General features: G+C 44.4%; 1 protein-coding gene across 3 annotated transcripts in view; it reads right to left on the minus strand.

The window, feature by feature from the left end:
* The window catches only part of Hmgxb4 (HMG-box containing 4), a 38,892-nt gene extending 14,991 nt beyond the window's left edge, over positions 1-23,901 (minus strand). Inside the window, exons 1-5 of one of the 3 annotated variants that reach the window (XM_052166314.1) lie at positions 23,813-23,901; positions 18,534-18,637; positions 17,764-17,912; positions 17,581-17,659; positions 15,894-16,828 (exon numbers count right to left, since the gene is read on the minus strand). In XM_052166314.1, the coding sequence (XP_052022274.1) occupies positions 15,894-16,828; positions 17,581-17,659; positions 17,764-17,912; positions 18,534-18,564 (1,194 nt within the window). In that variant the 5' untranslated portion in view covers positions 18,565-18,637; positions 23,813-23,901. Of the gene's footprint in view, positions 1-15,893; positions 16,829-17,358; positions 17,474-17,580; positions 17,660-17,763; positions 17,913-18,533; positions 18,638-23,812 lie in introns of those variants that run through there. The other 2 variants (XM_052166317.1, XM_052166315.1) reach the window with 2 other exon arrangements.
* Positions 23,902-24,117: the final 216 nt, after the last annotated feature.

Raw genomic sequence — 24,117 nt, forward strand, 5'->3', positions numbered from 1 at the left:
CTAGATAGCCACAAGGTGGGGGGGGGGAAGTCATCACTACAACAGAAAGACCTTGACACAAACTTTATACCCTTCAAGATAATTATCTCCAAATAGGCCGGCAAGATGGCTAGGGGCGGGGTGAAGGTGCGTGTGTGCCGCCAAACCTACCTGCCTGAGTTTGATCTTGGGGCCCACGTGGTGGGAGGAAAGAACCATTTCCTGCAAGTTGTCCTCACACATACACACCCTACAAACAAATGCAACACGTTCCCAACAAAAAATACCTATAGAACTAAAAATATAACATAGCAGAAAATCTCTATGACCTGAGATATTTTAGGTAAAATGCTAAAGGCTTAAACCCCAGCAGAAAGAACTTCTATGTGGGACTTCCTTAACATAAAAATTAAGCTCTCTCATCGCTCTTGCCTCTTGGCACTTTCACCTCTCTGCCCCTCTTGGGCTCTCCTCCCCTCCCCCACCTCCCCACGTGGTCATGACCGGCCTCCACTCCTCCTCTACTCTCTTTCTGCCTCCACTTCCCATTAACTCCCATCCTCTGCCCCTGAATAAACTCTACTCTATACCAAAAAAATAAATTAATAAAAACAAAAAACAAAAATCTGGATACATACGGTACGTGCCTGAATTCAAACTTGTGCAGCAAAAGGCAGAAAGATCAGGAGTTCAAGGCCAGCTTCACGCCTGCAATCCCAGCACTCTGGGAGGCAGAGGCAGGTGGATTTCTGAGTTCGAGGCCAGCCTGGTCTACAGAGTGAGTTCCAGGACAGCCAGGACTATACAGAGAAGCCCTGTCTCAAAAAACCAAAAACAAAAAAGAAAAAAAAAAAGAAAAAAAAAAAGAGACTGATTGGCTCTGCAAATTGTTAGAATAGTTAGAATAATGAGTCCACAGACTAGGAAATAGTTAGAATAATGAGTCCACAGACTAGGAAAAGCACTTGCATAAGACCTACCGGACGAGGTACTGTTACCCAAAGTGCACAAAGAATCCCTAAAAAATCAACAGGAAAAAAATATAAACTGGCCCAAAAGCTAAAAGACACCTTGCCAGGAAAGATAAGCTGATCGTAAACAAACGCAGAAGAAACAATTGTCTTCAGAACAGAACACTGAGATACCATTCAGACAACAGGCCACACGCGCAGCGCAGCTCGGAGGGTGAGGAAGACAGTAGCTCTCAGCTGATGGATGTTTGAAATAATCTTCTCTGGTTCCATAGAGGTGATCAGTCCTTTAACAACCCTGGCCACTACAATGGAGGAAGCTGGGACAAAAGAGCCCAGAACCAGGGAGCCGCCTTACAGACAGGAGGGGGGAGAACGGGGGAGGGGTCTGTTAGCATAATAGTAAAGTCTGGCTTTTCTATTGCCCCACCCTGCCTGCCTCTAGGCTCTAGAACTTCAGCTAATTAGGGCGGGTGCTGGACGGATTTAAACTGGCAGACCTCCTCTCACAGAGTCATCAATGTATGCTGGGAATGTAGAATAGGGTAGCCATTTTGAAGACAGTAAAGTTCTCATAAACTAAACACACTTCATTATGCACTCCTTCATGCCTCTTGGTATTTACTTCACTGGAGCTGAGAACATCTCTCTACATAAAACAGACGCATGGATGTCTGTGGAAGCTCAATTCTCAACTGCACAATCTTAAAAGCAGCCCTGGCAGCCTGCAGGTCGTGAACAAGTGAACTGTGGATCAACCAGACAACAGAGCACTGTCTACAGCAGAGAGGACTTCTGAATGAAAATGCCACCTACAAATGATTCCATGTGGCATTCTTAAAGTCAAAAATATGGAGAAAAAAAAAAGTAAGGTGAACAGGTGAAGAATGGAGGTTTTTAGGATAGTTTAAAAGACCTTGTGATACTAGAGTATCACACTTGTAGAATGGGTAACACTAACTGCAAACCTACGTGTGCTATATATAGACTTGGAGAGAGGAAGATGTGTCAGCCTGAGTCTGGGTCCTTCAGCTGTAGCAGGTATATTAGTGGGGTGTTGACAGTGGAGGAGGCCATGCATGTGTGAGACAGACAGACAGACAGGGAATATATGGTAAATGCCTGCATTTTCTTCTCAATTTTGCTGTGACTCAAAAAAAAAAAAAAAAAAAAAAGGTTTTGGCAGGCCTGGAACTCGAATTAATCCACCTGCCTCTGCCTCCAGAGGGCTGGTGCATCACTATGCTTTGCTTAAAACTTTAAAAATTTTGCTCTACAAAAATAGTTGAAAAGTTTCTTCCCTCATGTGATGACTGCTTACTTAGAAGGCCCTAGCACAAGTAATGCTGGTTCAAGGCCAGCCTAAGCCACAAAGGGACTATCTCAAAGAGACTAAGAGAAAAACAAAGTTTAAAAAACCCACAAAACCAAGGCAAAATATCAGATGTAAAGAGAAAACAGAAGCCGGGTGGTGACACATACCTTTAATTCCAGCACTTGCGAGGCAGAGATAGGCAGATTTTTGAGCCTGGTCTACAGAGTGAGTTCCAGGACAGCCAGGGCTATACAGAGAAACCCTGTCTTGAAAAACCAACCAACCAACCAACCAACCAACCAACCAACCAAAAGAGAGAGAGAGAGAGAGAGAGAGAGAGAGAGAGAGAGAGAGAGAGAGAGAGAGAGAGAGAGAATCGAAGTCCTATGGATTCTACAGCTACAGGAAACTGAATGCCAACAACTGAAATAAGCCTCAGACCAGAAAGCCTCAGCTGAGCATTCAACGTGAGTCTCCCAATTCCAATCAATCTTTTTGATTGTAATCTTTGGGAAGATTACAATCTTCCCAAACCCAGATGCCAGCATAAAAATACAGTAACAGTCAGGACTATCTAAATTAATAAAATCAGAAATTAAAAGGACACAGCAACAGACACAGAGAAAATCTAGAGAATCAGAAGAACATACTTTAAAAACATGCAACCTAATTGCCCATACCTAATTGGAAAATCTAACACAGATGAATAATTTTATTGATATATACCATTTAACAAATTGAAATCAAGATTAGAAAATCAACTTAAATAGACATATAACTCCTAGTGTAGTAGAAGCAGTCATTAAAAGTCTCCCAACTGCTGGGATCTTTAATCCCAGCACTTGGGAGGCAAAGGTAGGCCTCTTCAAGACCAGTCTGGTCTACAAAGCAAGATCCAGGACAGCCTGAGCCGTTCCACAGAGAAACTCTGTTTCAAAAATCAAAACAAAACAATTCTCTCACTCAAAAAAGCCCAGAGTCAGATGGTTTTAGCCAATATAAAACAAATTGTAAATTCCATATAAACAAATTGGAAAAACAAAAGCCATATGATCATATCATAGATGCAGAAAAGGCCTTTAACAAAATCTACTACCCCATTCATGACAAGAGTCCTGGAGAGATTAGGGAAATAGAGGATGTACCTCAATATAATAAAGGCAGTTTACTGCAAGTCCATAGCCAACATTAACTGAAATGGAGAAAAACTCAAAGCAATTCCACTAAAATCAGGAACAAGACAAGGCTGTCCACTTTCTCCAAATCTATTTAATATAGTACTTAAAGTTTTAGCTACAACAATAAGACAACCTAAGAAGATCAAAGGGAAATACATTGGAAAGGAAGAAGTCAAAATATCTTTTATTAGCAGATGATATGATAGTATACATAAGTGACCCTAAAAATCCCACTGGTGATCCTCTAGTGGGATTTAAAAAAAATTTCAGCAATGTGGCTGGATGCAAATAATACTGGTCTGTAGAGGGAAAACAGTTATATAAAGTACCGCCCCGCCAGGTCTCTGCACCAAGTCCCTCAGGTCAGCTCTCACCACTGAGCCAATCTCTTCCAGCTAACTCTCACAGTATCCCAGCTGTGTTTCCTCTCCTCCATAGACTCTGTAAATGGCGGAGTCCCACGCTTCTGCCCAGCACCCACTCCTTCCAAGTATCTGGTAAAGCATGACTCTTAAACTTGAATAATTAACCAAATATATTTATGTGTATAAAACTCCCAATTACATAAATGCCAATTTACAATGATAAAGTCTTATCCCAATATGTCTAACCTCTCCAAAACACCAGAAATACGTCTGAAGCCATCTGGATATCTGCATCCAACCTCCCCCTGCTTGTCTCCCTCCCCTGCCCTCCTTCCCTCTCTCCCCTTCCCCTCCCCTACTTCTCTTAGCTCCTCCTCCTCTCTCCCCTCCAATCACTGGCCCCTCACTGCCTCAATGTGAATGGATAGGAAATATCTTGCAACACTGGTCAAACTGGCAGCTGCATGTGGAAGAACCCAGCAGATCTAACTTATCACTCTGCACAAAACGCCACGTCCACCAAAGACCTCAACATAAACCCAGGTGGACGGAGCCTGGTAGGAGAGAAAGTGGGGAACGGCCTGGTATACACTGGTCTTGAAGAAGACGTTCTGAACAGAAACAAAGCACAAACACTAAAGTCAACAACTAATAAGTGGGACCTTACCAAACTGAGACGCTTCTATATGGGAAAAGGTATCTATCCCCTTTCTGACAGAGGCAGCACCCAAAATGGGAAAAAATGTTTATTAACTATACATCCAACAGACAGCGAATATCCAAGAAAACAAATAACCCAATTTAAAAATGGAATACAGATCTAAACAAGAAATCTTTTTTTTTTTTTTTTTTTGGATTTTGGTTTTTTCGAGACAGGGTTTCTCAGTACAGCCCTGGCTGTCCTGAAACTCACTCTGTAGAGCAGGCTGGCCTCAAACTCAGAAATCTGCCTGCCTCTGCCTCCCTGAGTACTGGGATTACTGGCGTGCGGCACCACCACCCGGTTTAACGAGAATTCTTAATAGAGGAAACACAAATAGCTGAAAAACACTTAAAAAATGTTCAATCAATATCCTTAGCCATCAGAAAAATGCAAATCAAAAGTACTTTTAGATTTCATCTTATACCTGTCAGAATGGCTAAAATCAATAAAACAAGTGACAGTTCACGCTGGTGATGATGTGGAATAAGGGGACACCCATACATGGCTGGTGGGAGTGAAACTTGTACAAAAACAAGGGAATTATTTATTTTATTGTTAAATTATTATTGTACAAAGCATTGGAAATATGTGCTGGGGTTCAGTTTTTTTGGTTTTTTTTTTTTTTTAAAGATTATGCAACATAACCCTTTTTGAAAAAACGAGAATTACGGGGAGGTGGGGCTGGGGAGATAGCTAGGCCTGAGCCATCTCTCCAGCCCTTAGGATGTATTTTCAATACAAAGAAAAAAGGAGCAAGCATGCATACAACAAGTAAGAAAACAAACAAAATTTAAAATAAATAATAAAGGTCTGGTTAGCAAACTGGCTCAGCAGTTTGAGGTGCCTGCTGTCAGCCCTGATGACCAGTTCAATCCCTGGCGCCCGTGCTGTAAACAGAGAACCATGTAGGCCTTGTGGCACTACATGATACACATGTAGCAGCATGTACACCAACATAAATGCTAAGTAACAAGCAAAGAGTAAAGGTCCCGTATCTAGCATCTTTCTAGGGACCTAATCCCGTCTAGAGATGTTACAGAGGAGCTGTGACTTCTTTACTCAGCAACAGGTTTATAGCCCTGAATTAGGAAAAGATTTATTTTGTTTTAAATATTTTGTGTGTGTGTGTGTGTTTGTGTGTGTGTGTGTGTGTGTGTGTGTATTCAGCAAGCATTCATCCAAGTGCATGCCTATATGGGAAGCTCTGTGGAGGATAAAAGTGTCTGCTCTCCTGAAATTGGAGTTACAGGCCCTTCTGGGAGCAGAATTCAAGTCCTCTGCAGAACAGTGGATGTTCTTAACCGCTGTGCAGTTCTCAAGCCTCATTCCTAAATATATCTTAACTATGACCCTTCTTTTCAAATGCTTTTATAGGGACCAAGATAGAACAGCATCCTCCCCAGGCACTATCAGTACCGTTACACAGGTGATATCGTGATATACAGAGTTGGGGAGAAGAGTCTTGTGACATCTTGCCTGTCACTCATTCTACCCTGAGAATCTATACATTTGAGTAAGTGTGACGGGGTGGGGGGTTAAATTTATAAATCTGCCTTCCTTAGATAGTTCCTATATGTCTCCTTCACTATCAAAGTAGCATTCTGATGTTCTGTTAAAAAAAAAAAAAGATTACGCAACATAACTCTTTTTTAAAAAATAGAATTAGCCGGGCCGTGGTGACGCACGCCTGTAAGCACTCTGGAAGGCAGAGGCAGGCAAATTTCTGAGTTCGAGGCCAGTCTGAGTTCCAGGACAGCCAGGGCTATACAGAGAAACCCTGTCTGGTGTGTGTGTGTGTGTGTGATTACGGGGAGGTGGGGCTAGAGAGATAGCTAAGGCATTAAAAACACTGCAGCTCGGCCAGAGGAGCCTGATCAGGTTCCTAGCACCTGTATGGACGCTCACAACCAACCATCTGTAACGCCAGCTCTAGGGTATCAATCAGATACTCGATTCTGGCCCCTGGAGACAGCAGGGATCCAAGTGACGCATTTGCATGGCAGGAAACTACCCATACCCATAAGTAAAAACAAAAGAAAACTATGTCCTGAGCCTACGCCAATGATATAATATGGCACTAGAGAGAAAAAGCAGGCTACACCAAGAGATACTCTGTTGGGAGGACTCTGTTCCACTTCAAAGTGAAGCCTTCCCAAAGAGTTTTGACAGGAATGTGTTGACCTTGGAGCCTAGCCACTGTATAACAAGAACATTTAATCTGTAGACCTAGAGTTCAGATTTCAAAGTGAAAGGTTAAACATTTTCTATAGCACAGGCAATTAAATGCAGGAAAGGAGGATATTCACTCAAGCAAAATGACTACAATGAGATCCAAATACAAAGGCAGTCAATCCTCCCAGAGGCTGCTAACAAAGCAAGTTTTAAGAGAGACCCAACAGGGGCTGGAGAGATGGCTCAGCAGTTAAGAGCACCGACTGCTCTTCTGAAGGTCCTGAGTTCAAATCCCAGCAACCACACGGTGACTCACAACCATATGTAATGAGATCTGACACCATCTTCTGGTTTGTCAATCTTTGGGCCAGAGCGAGCAGAGGTCCTGAATTCAATTCCCAGCACCACATGATGGCTCACAACCATCTATCTGTACAGCTAGCTACAGTGGACTCACACATAAAATAAATAAATAAATAAATTCTACAAAAACAAAAAAGGAGGGGGTCAACAAATTAGAGGTGGATATAAGGACTGGGTCCATAAAATGGTAATGTTGCCAAATTTTGGAATATTAACTTACCAGAAACAAAGTACTTATAACAAGTAGATTCACTAAATGTGCTTGGATAAAATGTTACAGGTAGATGTGGTTACCACTTTTGATGAAGTAAATTATAATAGTATGTTTTAAAAAAACAACTGTTGATAATCTTATTAAGCAATCCTGTTGAACTTTTTTGGATCAGAGAACCAAAAAGGCAATGAAAATGACTCTTCAGGATGGTAATTTAAGATGTAGTATGAATCTTAAAATTGGGAGTTTGACGAGTAGCTCAGAGTACTTGCTAAGCAAATGAGATGCGAGAGTTCAACTTCTAGCACACACTCACATGCACAGGTACACACATGCATACACACATGTACACATGGACAGCATACACATATGCAGAGTAGGTTTTCTTCTATCAGGAAGAAGAAGTAGGAGTCAAATCCTTTCAGTTTCCCTACAGTAAAAGGTGTGGACTCAGTATCCTAATATGAAAGCTGTTGACGCTGACTGTGTGGATGTGGTTTATTATTTATATTATGTTAAGGGGGTTCCCAAATTACACAGGATTCACATGTCTGCATGTAAGATACTGCAGATCCCCTGTTTCTAGTTGGTTCTAACTGATAGATAAAGTTGCTGGCAGCAAGTGGGTGTGCAGGGTGACTGAGGCCGGACTTTAGAGAACCTAGGGAAGGAGGTTTTAAAACCTCCATGCCTAGGAAGCAGAAGAATCAGGCCTGAGAGCTGGAGAAATACGAGCATACAACCATGTAAGAGCCAGGGTAGAGCGGCCTCAAGAGCCGCCCCCCCCCCCCCCACTTTGGGTCTAGAATAGCAAAGATGGAATATAGATTTCAGGAGTATTGGAAGGGGAAGCGTTAGCAACATGGAACCTGGGAGTGGCCCAGCCACTGTGCTGTTTAAAGCATAGTAAATATAAGGCTGTGTGTGAGTGTGAGTGTGAGTGTGTGTCTTTTGGAAATCTGGAACACTGGGCGGGTGGTGAGGAACACACACTGCTTATGGTGGGGTTGCATAAGTAGTGTTAATAATTAATTCAACAGTAGGGCGGTGGTGGCACACACCTGTAATCCCAGCACTTGGGAGGCAGAGGCAGGCGGATTTCTGAGTTCGAGGTCAGCTTGGTCTACAGAGTGAGTTCCAGGACACCCGGAGCTACACAGAGAAACTTAAAACAGTTATACCTATTTAAGCTTTGCTGAACTGAGGTAAATTTTATGCTGGAAAGGAAAAGATTGAGAGGTAGAGTACCAGACCAGGGCCAGCGGGGTAGCACACTAAGGCTGTGGTCGAACTCTTCTAGTACTTTCAACTCTTTCTCATCGTGAAAGCTGGGGGAGCAGACACTGTCTTACCCCTCTCTGTCTTTGGCATCTATATAGTTCTGAACACATCTGAATGTATTAACTGAATACATTAAGGAACAGCAGAGTCTCAGCAGTATATGGAAGAGGCCAGAGAGTGCAGAGAGTATCCCACCAGATGTCCGGGAGTGAGGACAGAGGTGCCAGGTCTACTTTAACTATGTAGGGATAGGAGAGGGTCCTAGGACCTCTCACTCCTTCTGCTGACCAGGACTCTCTCACGGACTCCTGTGACCTCCTGGAATAGTTATAACACCTACTCTTTTGCTTCTCAGCTACCCTTCTTCCCCCCACCCCCACCCAAACAACCCACGGCAGACCTTGGTTCCCTCCAACGCTAGGTATTAGATACATAAAAGCAGTGCCCTGGGACCAGGCTGTCTCAGCAGGTCTGACACCTAGAGTTCCATACCCATGGTGGATGGAAAGAACTACGTCCTGAAAGCTGTCCTCTGACCTCCACATGTGTGCCATGGCACATGTACCTACATATGTGTGTGTTACACATCTCTGTGCTTAATCTGTGAAATGAGTGTCTAAAGTTTTAAAAGCTGTTTTCATGTAGATTATAGTTTTTGCATCTCTTTATACTTTGGCTCTTTTTTTTTTTTTTTTTGACAGGGTTTCCCTGTATAGCCCTGGCTGTCCTGGAACTCACTCTGTAGACCAGGCTGGCCTCGAACTCAGAAATCCGCCTGCCTCTGCCTCCCAGGGTGCTGGGATTACAGGCATGCGCCACTATGCCCGGCTACATTTTGGTTCTTTTTTTTTTTTTTTTTAATTTTTTTTTAATTAGTATATGTAAGTACACTGTAGCTGTCTTCAGACACCAGAAGAGGGCATCAAATCTCTTTATGGATGGTTGTGAGCCACCATATGGGTGCTGGGATTTGAACTCATGACCTTTGGAAGAGCAGTTGGTGCTCTTTCCCACTGAGCCATCTCTCCAGCCCCTACATTTTGGTTCTTATATTAAAAAAAATATTACACTTCTCAAGAGAGCATCTGCAATACCAGGATGCTCAACTGCCCAACACTGAAGGTTTGGTTATATAGCTAAGTGTGGTCTCAAACCTGTGCTCTTCTTGCTTCAGACTAAGTACCAGGATTACAGACATGTGCCACCATGATCAGGTCTGACATGTAAGACATGTAAGTGTGGTCTCGAACCTGTGCTCTTCTTGCTTCAGACTAAGTACCAGGATTACAGACATGTGCCACCATGATCAGGTCTGACATTTTGTTTTCTTGGATTTAGAAAATACTTTTAGCTTTGTCAAATGTGAACTATGGAACAGACATAGTGGTACATGCCTGTAGCACTTTGAAGGTTGAGGCAGGAGGATCATAAGTTCAAGGCCAGCTTGGGCAGTATATTTAAAACCAACCAACCAAACAAAAAATAAAACAAAACAAAAACCCAAAGATTGGGGATGTGTGTCAGTGGTAGAACATTTGTCCTACACATAAAGCCTTAGGCTTTGTTCCCCAGCACAAGGAAACAACAGAACCCAACCCCAAAACTACCACGGTGCTCTGCAGCCATGTATAAAAGCTTATGTCCAGTGGGAAGATTATAGGTACAGAGACGTAAGGGATCTGTGCTGAAGTCTGGCTCCACACCGCTTCCTGCTTCCCAGCTTTCTACCTTTGTTAAATGAAGTACTGATCAATTATGATTGATGAATGATGGATAAAATGCCTTGGGAAGCCTGACACAGGCAAGAACTCAACAGATACTAATTCTTACCGTTTATTCTTGTTTTTCAGCCTCGGTTTAGCCAGAGGGAGAACTCACACAGCACTGTCCTGGGTCTAACTGTATCGTAGAGTTTACTTTTTCAGTAAATAAACAAGAAGTGCCTAAGGATGCTGATAACCCCCTATACACATTACTCCCCTAAAAGCAGTCCCCTGGGAACAAGTTGTCTCAGCAGATCTCACACGCACGCACAAACAAATAAATAACCATAATAAAAGTTTTTAAAGGAAAACTTCTATCCCAATGGTGGGATTAACGTTAGGTGGAAATCAAGATATTATTATATAATTTATCTATTTCAGAGAAAGCAGGTCTCAAAGTCAGCCATAATTCCCCCTCTTCTTTCTGGTGCATTAAGTACTAAGCAGGTTCACGGCACCTCCTCTGAGTGGGAACTCAGACATTTTACTTACTGCACAAATATCATCCAGTTTTTACTCTAGTTTCAACTAGTCTCCCAAATTCTGGGTTATATAGATCACTCCCTGACTAGGTGATGATTTTAACAACTACCATTTATTGAAAGCTACGTAAAACTAAAACAAAAACAAAATTCCCAAAGGTTCCTAGTTCTCAGTGTGTCTTTCACAATGCTTGGAACTGAATCAGAAGTTTTGGGAATGAAACATGTGACACGGGCAGGGGTGGCACACGCCTGTAATCCCAGCACTCTGGGAGACAGAGGCAGGTGGATTTCTGAGTTCGAGGCCAGCCTGGTCTACAGAGTGAGTTCCAGGACAGCCAGGGCTACACAGAGAGACCCTGTCTCCAAAAACAAAAACAAAAACAAACAAACAAAAAGAAACATGTGACACTTATTTTGATTTTTAAATGGCCTTGAGAGAGTCGTTCCTAAGGCACCACACAGTTGTCAGGCTGCTTCCCTATAAACACCTACAACACGCAGCCGTGGCTGAGGCAGGCCCTAAATGAGCTCACATGCATTTAACCCTCAACAGCCCTGGGCTGAATACTGATGTTACCCTGGCAAGTTCTACAAGTTGTCTAACATACAGAGCTTCTGCTAAATAAAAAATTTAAATTATACTTATTTATTTGTTAGGGGGAGAACACACATGTCCTGCCGTGCATATGGAAGTCAGAAGACAACTTGTGTGTCAGTTCTCTCCTTCCACAACATGGGAACCCCAGCAACTCAGGTGGAACTCAGTTGCCGGGTTCCTCCAGAAGCACCCATACCAGCTGAGCCATCGCCGGTCCAGCCCACTTCTAATCTGGGGAAGCCCAGGATTCACACTCCATGGTCTTGGCCCCTCAGCCCACACCCTCAACTCTCTTACCTACGTTAAGCATTGTGATGCTTGTTTCTCAGGAATTTCAATGAAATTTACCATCTGCCAAAACAGCTATTCTTCTCATCTTTACTTTTTCCATCACAAGATCTAGGGTGAAGTGGGCCACTGAAGCTTTAGCGCTCCTACCTGGTGCCCATGCGGTCGGGATCCATCCATGCCAGACTGAGGGAGTGTCCAAGCACTCTTCCTGTTTCTTGATGAACTTTTTCCATTGAGTTTTTTTTTTTTTAAATGTGTATGTGCGTGTGCAGTTACACAAAGTCACCAGAAGATGTCGTCAGATCATCCAGTGCTGGAGTTACAAGCAGTTGGAGTTAGAGGCCAAATGTGAATGCTGGGAGCCAAATTCCTGTTCTCTGCAAGAGATCCCTGTGAGCTAACAGCTGAGCCATCTCTCCAGCCTCCCTCCTGATTTAATCATTTATTTCTTGAGCATGTGTGTGTGTGTGTGTGTGTGTGTGAGTGTCACAGTGGAGAGGTCACAGGACAACTTGTAGGAGTCAGTTCTCTCCCACCGCATGGGACTCAGACATCAGACTCAGGTTGTTAGACTTGGTGACAAGTGCCTTTCTTGACATTCTGTCCCAAGAGTTACTTTTTATTTAAAATCTCAGGAAAAGATACATTTTGCTCTTCATAGGGAATTATTTTTATGTCTAGGTCAGGTTAAGAAGCATTATATATCACTATGAGTATCTGTTGAGTAAGTGATTAGATTTAAAATAAGACTATTTTACCCTTTATACTTGAGCTATTTCCAGCTTCCCAGGTGTTAGCTCTTACTCCCGTTTCCTTCAGTCTCCTGGGGTTCTTTCTCCCAGGGTTCTGTCCATGTCCTTGGCACTACTGCAAGCCTAACCAGCTAGCTGGTCTGTTGTACTCTACCAGTCCTTCTACAGCTCTGTCACTCCATTTTCTTTTTTTTTTCTTTTGGTTTTTTGGATTTGGTTTTTTCTCCTTCTTCCTTCTTCTTCCTTCTTCCTCCTTCTTCTCCTTCTTCTTCGGTTTTTCGAGACAGGGTTTCTCTGTGTAGCCCTGGCTATCCTGCAACTCACTCTGTAGACCAGGCTGGCCTCAAACTCAGAAATCCGCTTGCCTCTGCCTCCCAGAGTGCTGGGATTACAGGTGTGCGCCAGCACTGCCTGGCTATCATTCCATTTTCACATTGCCACTGGGAACACACCAAAATATGCCTTAGAATCCATGGTCAAGAGCTTTATTTTTCATTTAAGAGGTTCTCTACAGTATGATACTGTTTGTATTTCCAAAACTATTACATCTGTGTACCCACTCATCTGACATACTGACAAAAGACAGTCACCAAAAAGGGCTGTCAGGCGTAACGCAGAGAAGAGGAAAATGTAAAAGTCAGCTCTAGGCTAGGAGTGAACAGTGGGGTAAGGGGACTCTGTGGAATGAGGGTAATGTCTAGCTTCAAGGTGTGGTTACACAGGCCATGTGTAGTTGCCAAAAATCATTAGATGGCTTATGGACCAAATGAGCATTTTGTCCTATGTAAGTTTTGTCTGAAAATAAATAAACAAAAAGTCCATAGGTGTACTGGCTGGTTTGTGTGTCAACTTGACACAGGCTGGAGTTATCACAGAGAAAGGAGTTTCAGTTGGGGAAGTGCCTCCATGAGATCCAGCTGTGGGACATTTTCTCAATTAGTGATCAAGTGAGGAGGGCCCCTTGTGGGTGGTACCTCCTTTGGGCTGGTATTCTTGGGTTCTATAAGAGAGCAGGCTGAGCAAGCCAGGGGAAGCAAGCCAGTAAGAAACATCCCTCCATGGCCTCTGCATCAGCTCCTGTTTCCTGACCTGCTTGAGTTCCAGTCCTGACTTCCTTTAGTGATGAACTACAATGTGGAAGTGTAAGCTCAATAAACCCTTTCCTCCCCAACTTGCTTCTTGGTCATGATGTTTGTGCAGGAATAGAAACCCTGACTAAGACAATAGGTAATAATCTTATTAAGGTACCTTCTTGCAATGCACTTCAATAAATTTATTATAGCAAAAGAAAGAAAGGAATGAATGAATAAATAAATAGTCTTAAAAACGAGTGTTTGACTCAAGTTAATAAACACCAAGTTGAAGCTGGCCATGATGGTGCACACCTATAACCCTAGCACTATTGAGGGAGAGGGAGAACCATCTCAAGTGCAAGGCCAGCTACAGATGCACGGCCTGATCCTGTTTTGAAATCCCAAAACAAAACAAAAAAGTCAAATGTCAACTGAGAACTCTTAAACGAGGACTTATAATGCTCAGTATAAATTCCTTTAATTCTTGCCCAACACATTTCATAAAATACTGAGAAACAAGTATTTAGTTTTGAATTTGGACTGACTGGGAATACAGAGAGAAACGGAAGAGATGTGTATCTTGGAAGATGAACTAGTGACACAAAGATCTGAAGCACCCAGGGGGCCCAGGAGAAATACCAGAGGTAGAATGATAGTGGTTACTTCCTGTGCTGCTTAAACATCTCTGTGCCCGTGTCTTCTGTTAGCCTCTCTCTCCCCAAGCGTCTTCTGATTACCCTGCCCTCCCATGCTTAGCCCTGGGATTCACAGTGTTATCGGCCACTCCTGTCATAAGCAGTGCTCAGACTCACACACAGAGTATCCACCCAGATTTCATGAAACAATTTGCAAATGAACACATGTAAACCTGCCATATCCAAATGTTGTCTGTGCTTACAATGACTCTTGTATCCAAGGTACAGCTTCTACACCCACACCCATATACTTACAGGCACGTTGTATGGTGGAGGAAATAACTTGCAACCTGCCCTTTATAAGCCAAGATGAAATTTTCATTCCCAAATTATTTTCATTTTATTTTAAATTCTGAGACAGAGTCTTGCTAGCCTTGAACCTGATTCCACTGATTCTGTTTCCCAAGGGCCTGCTAGCACATCTGCCTTTTCTGTTTTTTTCTTTTCTTTTTGACACAGAGCCTTACTATGTAGCCGACAGTGGGCATGAACTGTAATTCCCCTTCCTCAGCTTCCTAGAGTCTGGGGTTCCAGGCTTATACTACATGTAATACCCAAATTCTAAATACAGTTGGTTATCGTTTTTCTTAGTAGCTTTTCTTTCAGATTTTATGTATTTTACTTTGTAGAAATATAAACAAAGGAAGAGAATGGAATGGCTGGTTTTACACAACAAAATTATTTGTATTTTCTAATATTGAAAAAAAATCATAAATTTTTCCTTTAGGGCTCTAGTAATTCATTCATGGAATACATTTATAAGACTTCCTTGTTTTATTTCTGAGTTTATACATTTCTTTTTTCTTCTTTCAAATGGAGTCTTACTTACACTGGTTTTAAAATTCTCCTCCTCCTACCTCAGTCTCCTGAGTGGTGGAGTGTCCCGAATGGGCCCCCCTCCCCCAGCTCTGAGGTTATAAATTTCCAATAAAAATGGGTATCATTTTGGCAACAGGGTCAGACTGTCTTTACCTGACCCTAAAATCCATCTGCTGGAGCCCTCCCACGTGGTGAGGTGACTGGCCTCTCACTCCTCTGTCTCCATGGACATGGAGCTCCCTAAGGTCAAGAACTGTGTTGTGTCTTTGGGCTAGACTGGCGCTCAGCCAGTGAGAACACAGGCGGCTCTCACAAAGGGCACAGGGTCAGCTCCTAGTATCCATGGCAGCTCACAACCATGGGGGATTTCAGTTCCAGAGGCTGATGCTTTCTTCTGACACACACAACTCAAGGACATGAGAGTACACAGAAATAAAAAAGAAGCATCCCTTGTTGATCTTTGAACCTCATCACATAGTAAGCACTCCAAACAGTGACAGGGTAAATTAGACACAAAAAGAAGATGAAGGGATGTCTTAACCCACACCACTTAAGGCAGAGTTGTGAGCTCATCTAGTTAACCTGACCACTTACTACTAGGTTAAAACATTTCCTCCAAGATGACCCAAAGGAGATCTTTCCCGTGATTTCTAAGAGTCATGGTGTTCTTAAGCCTTTGATCAACAGCTAGAATAGCTCGATTAAGAGAAGCCAGGAATGATTAAATTGCTGACACTTTTTCCTAGACAAACCTGGCCACTGGCAATACTTTATGCCTTGTGCTATCTCATCAGTTTGATGGTGGCTGTCAAGGCCTTGGCTCAAGGCTACTTCCTCCTCAGAAAGAACCTGTCCCATCAGACCCCTTCTCCTTACCTTTTCTCCCCTCTCTCTCTCTCTGTCCTTCTCTTCCCTTTTCTTTTTCTTCTCCCCATGTCCGTCTGTGTGTAGAGTAGGAAGTGGCAGGGTGGGGACACTGGAGGCAGGGCAGGGTATCAGTCCGTGCTCCCGAGCAGCGCCATGCTCTCTGGCGGAGCTCCTCTTGGTCCGGGAGTGCCGCTTCTCCTTGTGTCTCTCCTTGTCCTTCTTCTTCTTGCTCTTTTTTGACTTCTTCTTCTTCTTGATCTCCCTGTAAGAGTCGTCTATCACCAGCTCCCCGGCCTCCAGCTCCCCGGCTGAGGACGACTCCGACTCGACGAGAACTGGCTCAAGCCCTGTGATCTCGAGATTGGCACTGTGGGGTTCTGGAAGCTGGGATGCATCTGACCCACAGCCTTCTGGGCCAGGAGAGGAGTGTGAGTCTGAGGATGACTTGTGCTTCTTCCGGGCCGTTTTCAGGAGGCTCTGGAGTTCGTGTCCTAGGAGTAAAGCACCTTGCTCGTCCCGAGCTAGTTTCTTAGAGGGCTTCTTCAGAGAAGCCTGTTGGGCAGGGTACTGAAAAGCCTCCTCTTCCACTGAGCTGCTTCCCTTCTCCTTTGGCGACAGAATAAGTTTCATCTTTAAGCCATCGGGCTCACGAAGAGTCAGTGTCTCTGTGTTCACATAGAGCGGCTTCATTTTTTTGGGTTTGTGGGCATTGCTGTCATCCAGGGAGTGCTCCCCACTGCTGCCACTGCCCTTCTTCTTGTGGTGCTCCTTTCTGCTCTCTGAATGGCTTGAGGAACTGGAGGACTTCTCCCCTGCCTTCTTAGAGGACTTGGCACCTGCTGCCAGCGGGGAGGTGATAGCTTTCAACAGGTCCATTGCTGTGTCAGGAGACTGCGGGCTAGATTTCTTCTTTTTCTTCTGTGATGATTCCAAAGTCGAAATGTCTAGAAAGAACGGAGAAGTACTGTCACTAGGACAGGAAGTAACTTGTAGCAAGTGCTCCCTCTCACCAAGCCCCAACTGCCACGAGGAACAAGCTACCAGGAGTGATTCTGAGGGGCAGACTTTGGTCCCTAACATCAGAGAACCCCCGTGTATGTCTCGGCTTGGCAGACCCGGCCTCTGGCCGGCAGACCATTCTTGCCCCCTAGAGCTGATTCACTAGCTTGAGTCTTCACAAGAGACAAAGGACATACTCAGGACAGAGCCGTGGGTTAAGGGTAGCTCCGATCTAGATTAGACTGCAGACAGAGCGTCACTGGTTCTTGTGCTGAGGACACACTCGTTCTAGTGAAGTTAGTCTCATCAGCTCCACATAGAGCATAGCTAAGAAAACAGGTTTTGTGAGTAGTTGTATGCTGGCTGAGAAACGCCCCACAGATACGTTGAGGGCCCAAGGGCTGCATCTGGCAAAGGGATGCTAAGTAGCAACGGCACAGATAAGTGGATGGTGGGGGGAGAAGGAACCTGGTACCTTGTGTATCACAAATGAAGACTGTTCTTCTATGCTGAATCCTCCAAAATACCAGCCCTCCACCTCTCTCCTCCTTCACACTGGGTTATCGGCACTCAGAACAAGAACCACTGTCCTGTTAAATAGGCCACTGAGTCAGCAATATCTGGGATCCCTTCCCCTACCCCGACTCCAAGAACCAGAGCTGTGCATATCCCTCCTGCAGTCCAGTCCCTTGCTTACCTCCATAGTAGTAATCATCAGGGGAGTGTTTCCTCTTCTTCTTGTGTGTGTCCGTCCCCAAGAAGAACAAATCACTGTCCTGTGGTTAAAGAGGGAGAACAATTGGCGAGTAATAAGATGGCGAGGGAACGGTTTGGAGCCATTCTTCTGGGATCCCGGCTTTGACAGACATCTGGAACTGACCTTTGACTTCTTCTTGGAAGAACTCCTGACCTGCGCAGCAACTTCTTCCTCTTCCCTTAAGAAATCTTTGTAAGACCGCTTCTTTTCTCGTTGGCTTCGGCCAGCTGCAAGTCCTATGTCCTCAAAGCTGTGATCACCATCAAAGCAATCTGGGAAGCACAGGTTCATTTAGGGATGGAAATGACAAAAGTACATAACAACCAAAGGCCAACAGTCCCATTTCCAAGTTAAAGTTACGTCTCAGTGCATCCACTGAAATGCAGGGCTAAACCCAGAGGGCCAAGAAGACTTCTGATGACCTGGCTGCAAACACAAGACTCAAACCTGAATACACAATGCTTCCATGCTATCCAAATGCCCAGTGTGCATCCTCAGACATGGTTTCTTAGTAGTGATCTGGCAGGAAGATACAGACTTGCGAGGGAAAGCTGAAAAGGGTTAGGATTCATGTGCTGTGCTGCTCTGTGGGAGTCCAATGTTAGATTCCTAGTCCCAGACTCCTGCACACTGGAGCTGGCAAGGACTACGAGTGCTGCGGGGATCACCCCCAAAAATTAAGATTCTTATTTCAGACTCTTGTGTAGGAACCCTGTCCTGGTTTTCATGTCCATGGGCCCAGTCTGGGGATGATGTGGAGGCTGTGTCTCACACAGTCCTCTGGAGCATCACTTGGTCTAGGCTGTGGTGCCCAGTCTTGGTCTCTACATCCATGGACTGCAGGGATGAATGAGGTTATGCCCTTTGGAATGCTTCTGAGTAAGGGGTCATACCTTCTTTCTTCATGGAGTCATCATAAGCCATGGTGGTCCTGCAGGGCCTTTGAGAATGTGTTGTGTCACTGTGTCCAGGCTCCTTCCCGTCTACAGGACCAGGTCTGAGAAACAAACAAGGAAAACCTTCCTGTAATGTGAAATCACTGTGGAGAAGCAACCTTCCAGGTGGAAATTCCAAGTAATCCAAGGGCTGACTGGAACACAGGAGTGTCTTGTCAGCTCCTCCCTCTGTCTGTGTATATACTGGAGTTGAACTTGCAGGGAGGATGCTAAGCTTAACTGCAGTTAATTCATGTCTTAAAGTTGACATTTGAAGAAATACAAAATACTTCTCAATTAAAAAAAAAAAAACTTCCAAAATTAATAAGAATTTCTGGAACGCCAACAGGAGTCATGGCACCGAGACAGGGTGTAAACTGACATTAAGTCAGAGGCATGGGTTCAACCATAGTCACAGGATGTACAGATAAAGCCAGATGCAGAGGAGGACAGAGGACACCAGTAGTGGAAGACCACAGAGTCCTACTGATGAGCTCGTAAGTTAAACAGCACATAGACAGATATGAATCATCTTAAAGCTTTCCATTCTGTTGGGCTTTATGAACTTAATCAAATTAATCATGAATATGGGCATACTTCTCAAATGTGTTGGCTATATGGAAATTTCCAACACTAACAAGCCCTTTTTAAAGGCTAGTAAGAAATAATGGAAGATTGCCATTTATGCACTGGTGATAAAATTTATGATTTTAAGATTGTTTTTGGGCTGGAGAGATGGCTCAGCAGTTAAGAGCACTGACTGCTCTGCTGAAGGTCCTGAGTTCAGATCCCAGCAACCACATGGTGGCTCACAACCGTCCGTAATGAGCTCTCTTCTGATGTGTCTGAAGACAGCTACAATGTACTTACATATAATAAATAAATAAATCTTTAAAAAAAGATTGTTTTCATTAATTTATAAGTAGTCTAATTTAAAAGTTCTAAGTATAGGGTTTTGTCTTTTGAGGCAGAGTCTCCTAGACCAGAGTGGTCTAGAATTTACAGAGATCTACCTACATCTGCCTCCTGAACACTGGGATTAAAAAACATTCATCACCTTACATAGTTGTAAATTAATTACTGTTTAACGCATTGGCCCTCAACCTGTAGGTCAGGCAATCCCTTTGGAGGGGGAGGGTGTCAAACGATCCTTTCACAGAGGTTGCCTAAGACCATCAGAAAACACAGATGATCAGTCATAACAGTAGCAAAATTGCAGCTATAAAGAAGAAAGAAAAGTAATTTTATAGTTGGGGGTCACTGAACCATGAGGAACTCTTAGAGGTGGTTGAGAAGCACTAGGAGGTGCTTAGGAAACATTAGGAAGGTTGAGAACCACTGATTTAAAGCTTTTGTGGCATTCAAGGTCAGATGTCCATACTGACTTTGAAGATGATAAAGTTATATATTGCACTCTAAAGTAAATCCTAAAAGTACCTTAAGCACAGGAAAAAAATGTATAAATTTTCTTTCTCGAGACAGGGTCTCACTATGTAGCAGCTCCGGCTAGCTTAGAACTCACTACTTTGTAGGCTCCGGCTAGCTTGGAACTCACTACTTTGTAGGCTCCGGCTAGCTTGGAACTCACTACTTTGTAGGCTCCGGCTAGCTTGGAACTCACTACTTTGTAGGCTATTTAAATAACTATTTTGAAAATGTTCTCATTCAGTCAAGTGCATAGATGCTAATCTAATGGGTAATTTAATTTTATTTTACCTTCATTATAATACGTGGCTTTAGATTATTGAAGAACAGTTCTGTGACACGATCAAGCCCTTTAGATAGGTATGGAGAAACAAAAGCACAGATTTTGTGGGAGAAAGGACATGAGCTGGATTAAGGGAACGTTTCATGCTTTGACAGTTAGGAGTTTTTATTTAGTGAGGTTTGGTGGTGAATACCCTTAATCCCAACATATAGGAGTCAGCAGGGACATGTGGTTCTCAGTAAATTCCATGCCAGTCTGGTCTACATGAATTCCAGGCCAGCTAGGGCTCCAAAGTGAGACCCTGTCTCAAAACAAAACAACAAAAAAATGTTTGTTTAAAAGCCACATAAATACAATGCACAGGTAGGCCAACGTTGACAATACAAAGAAAAGCATTGCCGTGATTTTCAAAGTCTAAGAAATACAAAATGTGAAAGGAAGGGTTTGCTCACAGCAAGGGAGGCCGGAGTGAGGTGCGCATGCTGCGGGCAGATTCTTTAAAGAGCTGGCATCCTGGCTGCTCATGGGGATTTTTTATGAAATGAAGAGAATGTAGGATCAGGCCTCATATAAGAATGTAAGGGAGGCAAGAGAGACATGGCCAGTTTTTCCTCTTCTAGTGTTTAATTACTAAACTTTCTAAGAAACTGTTTTTTATTTCCAACCCATTGGTGTTAACTTAAAAGGGAGTGAAGGTGGGCCACTGAAAATGATGCTAATTCATTTAAAGACAATTTTTGCAAAGTGGCACACACCTTTAATTCCAGTACTTGGAAGGCAGAAACAAGTGGCTATCTTGTGAGTTCAAGGCCAGCCTGATCTACATAATGAATCCCAGGGCTATTTAGAGAGACTCTCTCACACAAACAAAACAATGGCAAAAGTCTCACTAGTTCAAAAATGATGAGTTTATTAGAAAGCCATACAGCTCACCGAGGCTTTCACAGGCTGACACTACGTAAAATAACTTTAAAGTTTCAGGCTTTTCATGCCAGATGAATTTTGGCATAGAATTCCTGAGAAATAATGCACTTCCCCTCCCCGGTCCAACAACATCATTATTTAGTCTTATAATACAGCCATCAGTCCCTGGTCAAACACCAATACACTTTTAAACGTAAGTAAATGCAGGCCCAGAGACTCAAACAGGTTTTCCCCCTTGTGAACATTAAAACTAATATAAAATAGAATTAAGAAATGTCTTATTGGGGTGGGAGCCTGAAGATATGAAGCTATTTCCTGACTGCTGTGAAAAACTAGTATATTTTAAAAAGGTTTGGGTAAACTTAGGTCCTGAAGACAGGTCAACACAGATGTGCTCTGGCTTTTGTGTTAGGATTACACCTGCTACTACAGGAACTTTTTTACAACAAAGACCAGATGCTTGTATGAAAAGTGAGCAAACCCTGAACACAAGGCCGATCAATCTCTGGGCAGTCCAGAGATTAAGAAGTAATTATGGACTACTCCCAGGCCGAGCAGACTGACCAGCCTTAAATGGTGGCTCAGGGTTCCGAGGTGCTGACTCATAGGAAAAAAGACTGAGTGTGTGTGTGTGTGTGTGTGTGCGCGCACACGCACACGCGTGTGCTCTCACAGTGGTGGTTCAAGCAGCAGAGTGAAGGAAAGCACAGATCAGGAGCATTTACACAAGAGCAGATGAACCCCACCTCAAATTAAGTTCGGGGGCTCAGGGATAGGAAGTAAACTGGGAAGATGAAAACTTTAGGTTTGCTTTTCACATCAGAAAACTACTACATCAAATGTTGGCACACATAAAACAGGTACCAAAGCCCATTCTCTTGAATTCCATAATTTTGGAGTTTACAAAATTCGATGTTGTCAACTTCTTGGGGCAGGATAATTGTACAGTTAGTGTTTGTCTTAGTGTCTAGACATGACAGCATAGAAAAGCTCATTGATTGTTTAATACTGTTTATGCCATTATAGAAAGCGAATGCTTAGAAAACGTGAACACTGCGGCTTGGCTCTTCCAAGGCTTTTCTTCAGGGTATGAGAAAAGAGAAGCAGGCTGTTAATTCCACTTGAAAGTAAAATTGCAGGTCAACCTTCAGCACAGGCTTTTGGGATAACCAAGTAATTATGAAAAAAGTTACAATCTTCAAAGGTAGAATTTTGTTATTTTGGAAATTCAAAGTTTTAACTATAAAAAAAAGTTTCAGAAACTAATTTTTTGGAAGTAATCTCAGTTCCAGCAATGGCTAACCAGTATCAGCATCCCAGAACAGATCGCAGAATTGAAAAAGCAAATCCACCCAGTAAACTGGGCAAGGAAGGTCTGTCTCCTTCTGATGGGAGTTTCCTCCGAGGCTGTTTTTAGGAACTCAGATTGCCAGTCCACGCAAAGGAAGAAACACATCCAGCTGTTGGCAGATTCTGACATTTTGTTGCTACGTCTAGGATAGCACAGGTGAATTCTTATTTCAGTGGGTTTCCTTCCTTCTCGGATCTCTTGGAGTTCTTGCCACACCCTTTTCCAAGGATCTACCTATGCAGCACTCCAGCCCTGCCAGCTTCGGAACTTGCAGAGATCTCCACAGCCAGAAATGCGCACTGATCTTCTCATTGCAATGCTAATAATTGGAACCACGACCACTGCACAGATTGGCTTAGAACACACTCGGTTCCATGAGTTCAGCGATCCAAATTTTGACAAGCCACGCGTAATCAACAGGCTTTACTTTGGATGCAGTTTTTAAATATTTTGCTACGAGGGACTAGAATCGGCCAGTACTAGAAACAAGGGTAAGGGTGGGTGGTAGACATATCTTGTCTGCTATGATAAAAACTAAAGTGAATCTACAAGTAGTGGTTGTGGAGGGGAAAAATGGGCCTGTATGGAGATGACTTCCATTAAGAAGGCATGTTCAAACTGAGTCGCACGCAAAGAACACACACAATACGAGATTGTTTATCCATACAGTCCCCGGGACCACCGTTCCCGGGGTCCCCGCTGTGATAACCTCGGCAGGTCTGCTGTAACCGCTAGTTCAACAAAGCTCTGCGCAGCGCGGGGAGCTCCGGGCATCCTCTCCCGCTCGCCGCGCGCCCAGCCCTCCCGCCCGCCGGCCCGGGACCTCTCCTCCTGACAGCCCCAGGTAGCCCGCGCCCCGGGTCCCCAGCAGCGCTCCGCCTGACCCGTGTTCCCGCGTCCCGTCAGCCTCCGGCGCCCCGGAGCGCCCAGACGGCGGCGCAGGGGGAGGGGCGGCGCGGGCCGCGGGTCCCTGGGGCGGCCGCACGCCCCCTCCCGGCCCCGCAGCTTTCCCGCCTTCCCCGTTTGAACAGCTCCCGCCGCCTTCCTCCTGCGGCCCGCTCCAGCCCCTTCCCCGGGGCGGCTGCGGCCGCTACTCCAGTTCCCGGCTTGGCCCCAGAGCTAGGCCGCGGCGGGCCTGAAGCGCCTCCGGGACGGTGTCGGGGGGCCGGAGCGGTGGGCGGAGGCCGGGCGGGGCCGTTGCCGCCCCGGGGTGGGGGTCCGGCCGGGTCTGGTGGGGGCTCCGCTCTCCGCTACCTTCACTCGGCTCGCTCGGATCCCGCCTCAGCGCCGCCGACGGCCGCCATCTTGGAGAAGGAGAGAAAAGCGCGAGCACCTAGGGAGCCTCAGTCGAGCCCAGAGCGCAGACTCTTACTGCAGCGGGGCTACCGCGCCGGCGAAAGAGCGTCGAGCGCATCGAATAAAACCCGCTTTGCGGAGCGCGGTCGTTTGAGAATACACCACTCCGTTCCAGATTTAGTCTAGAAATCTTTTCTCGACCGAAACAAATAATTTCCCAAGTCTTCTGATTATTCTTCAATAAAAATGTCTTTCTGCAAAGA

The sequence above is a fragment of the Apodemus sylvaticus genome, chromosome 21, assembly GCF_947179515.1.
Source record: "Apodemus sylvaticus chromosome 21, mApoSyl1.1, whole genome shotgun sequence".
In the NCBI taxonomy this organism is placed as follows: domain Eukaryota; kingdom Metazoa; phylum Chordata; class Mammalia; order Rodentia; family Muridae; genus Apodemus; species Apodemus sylvaticus.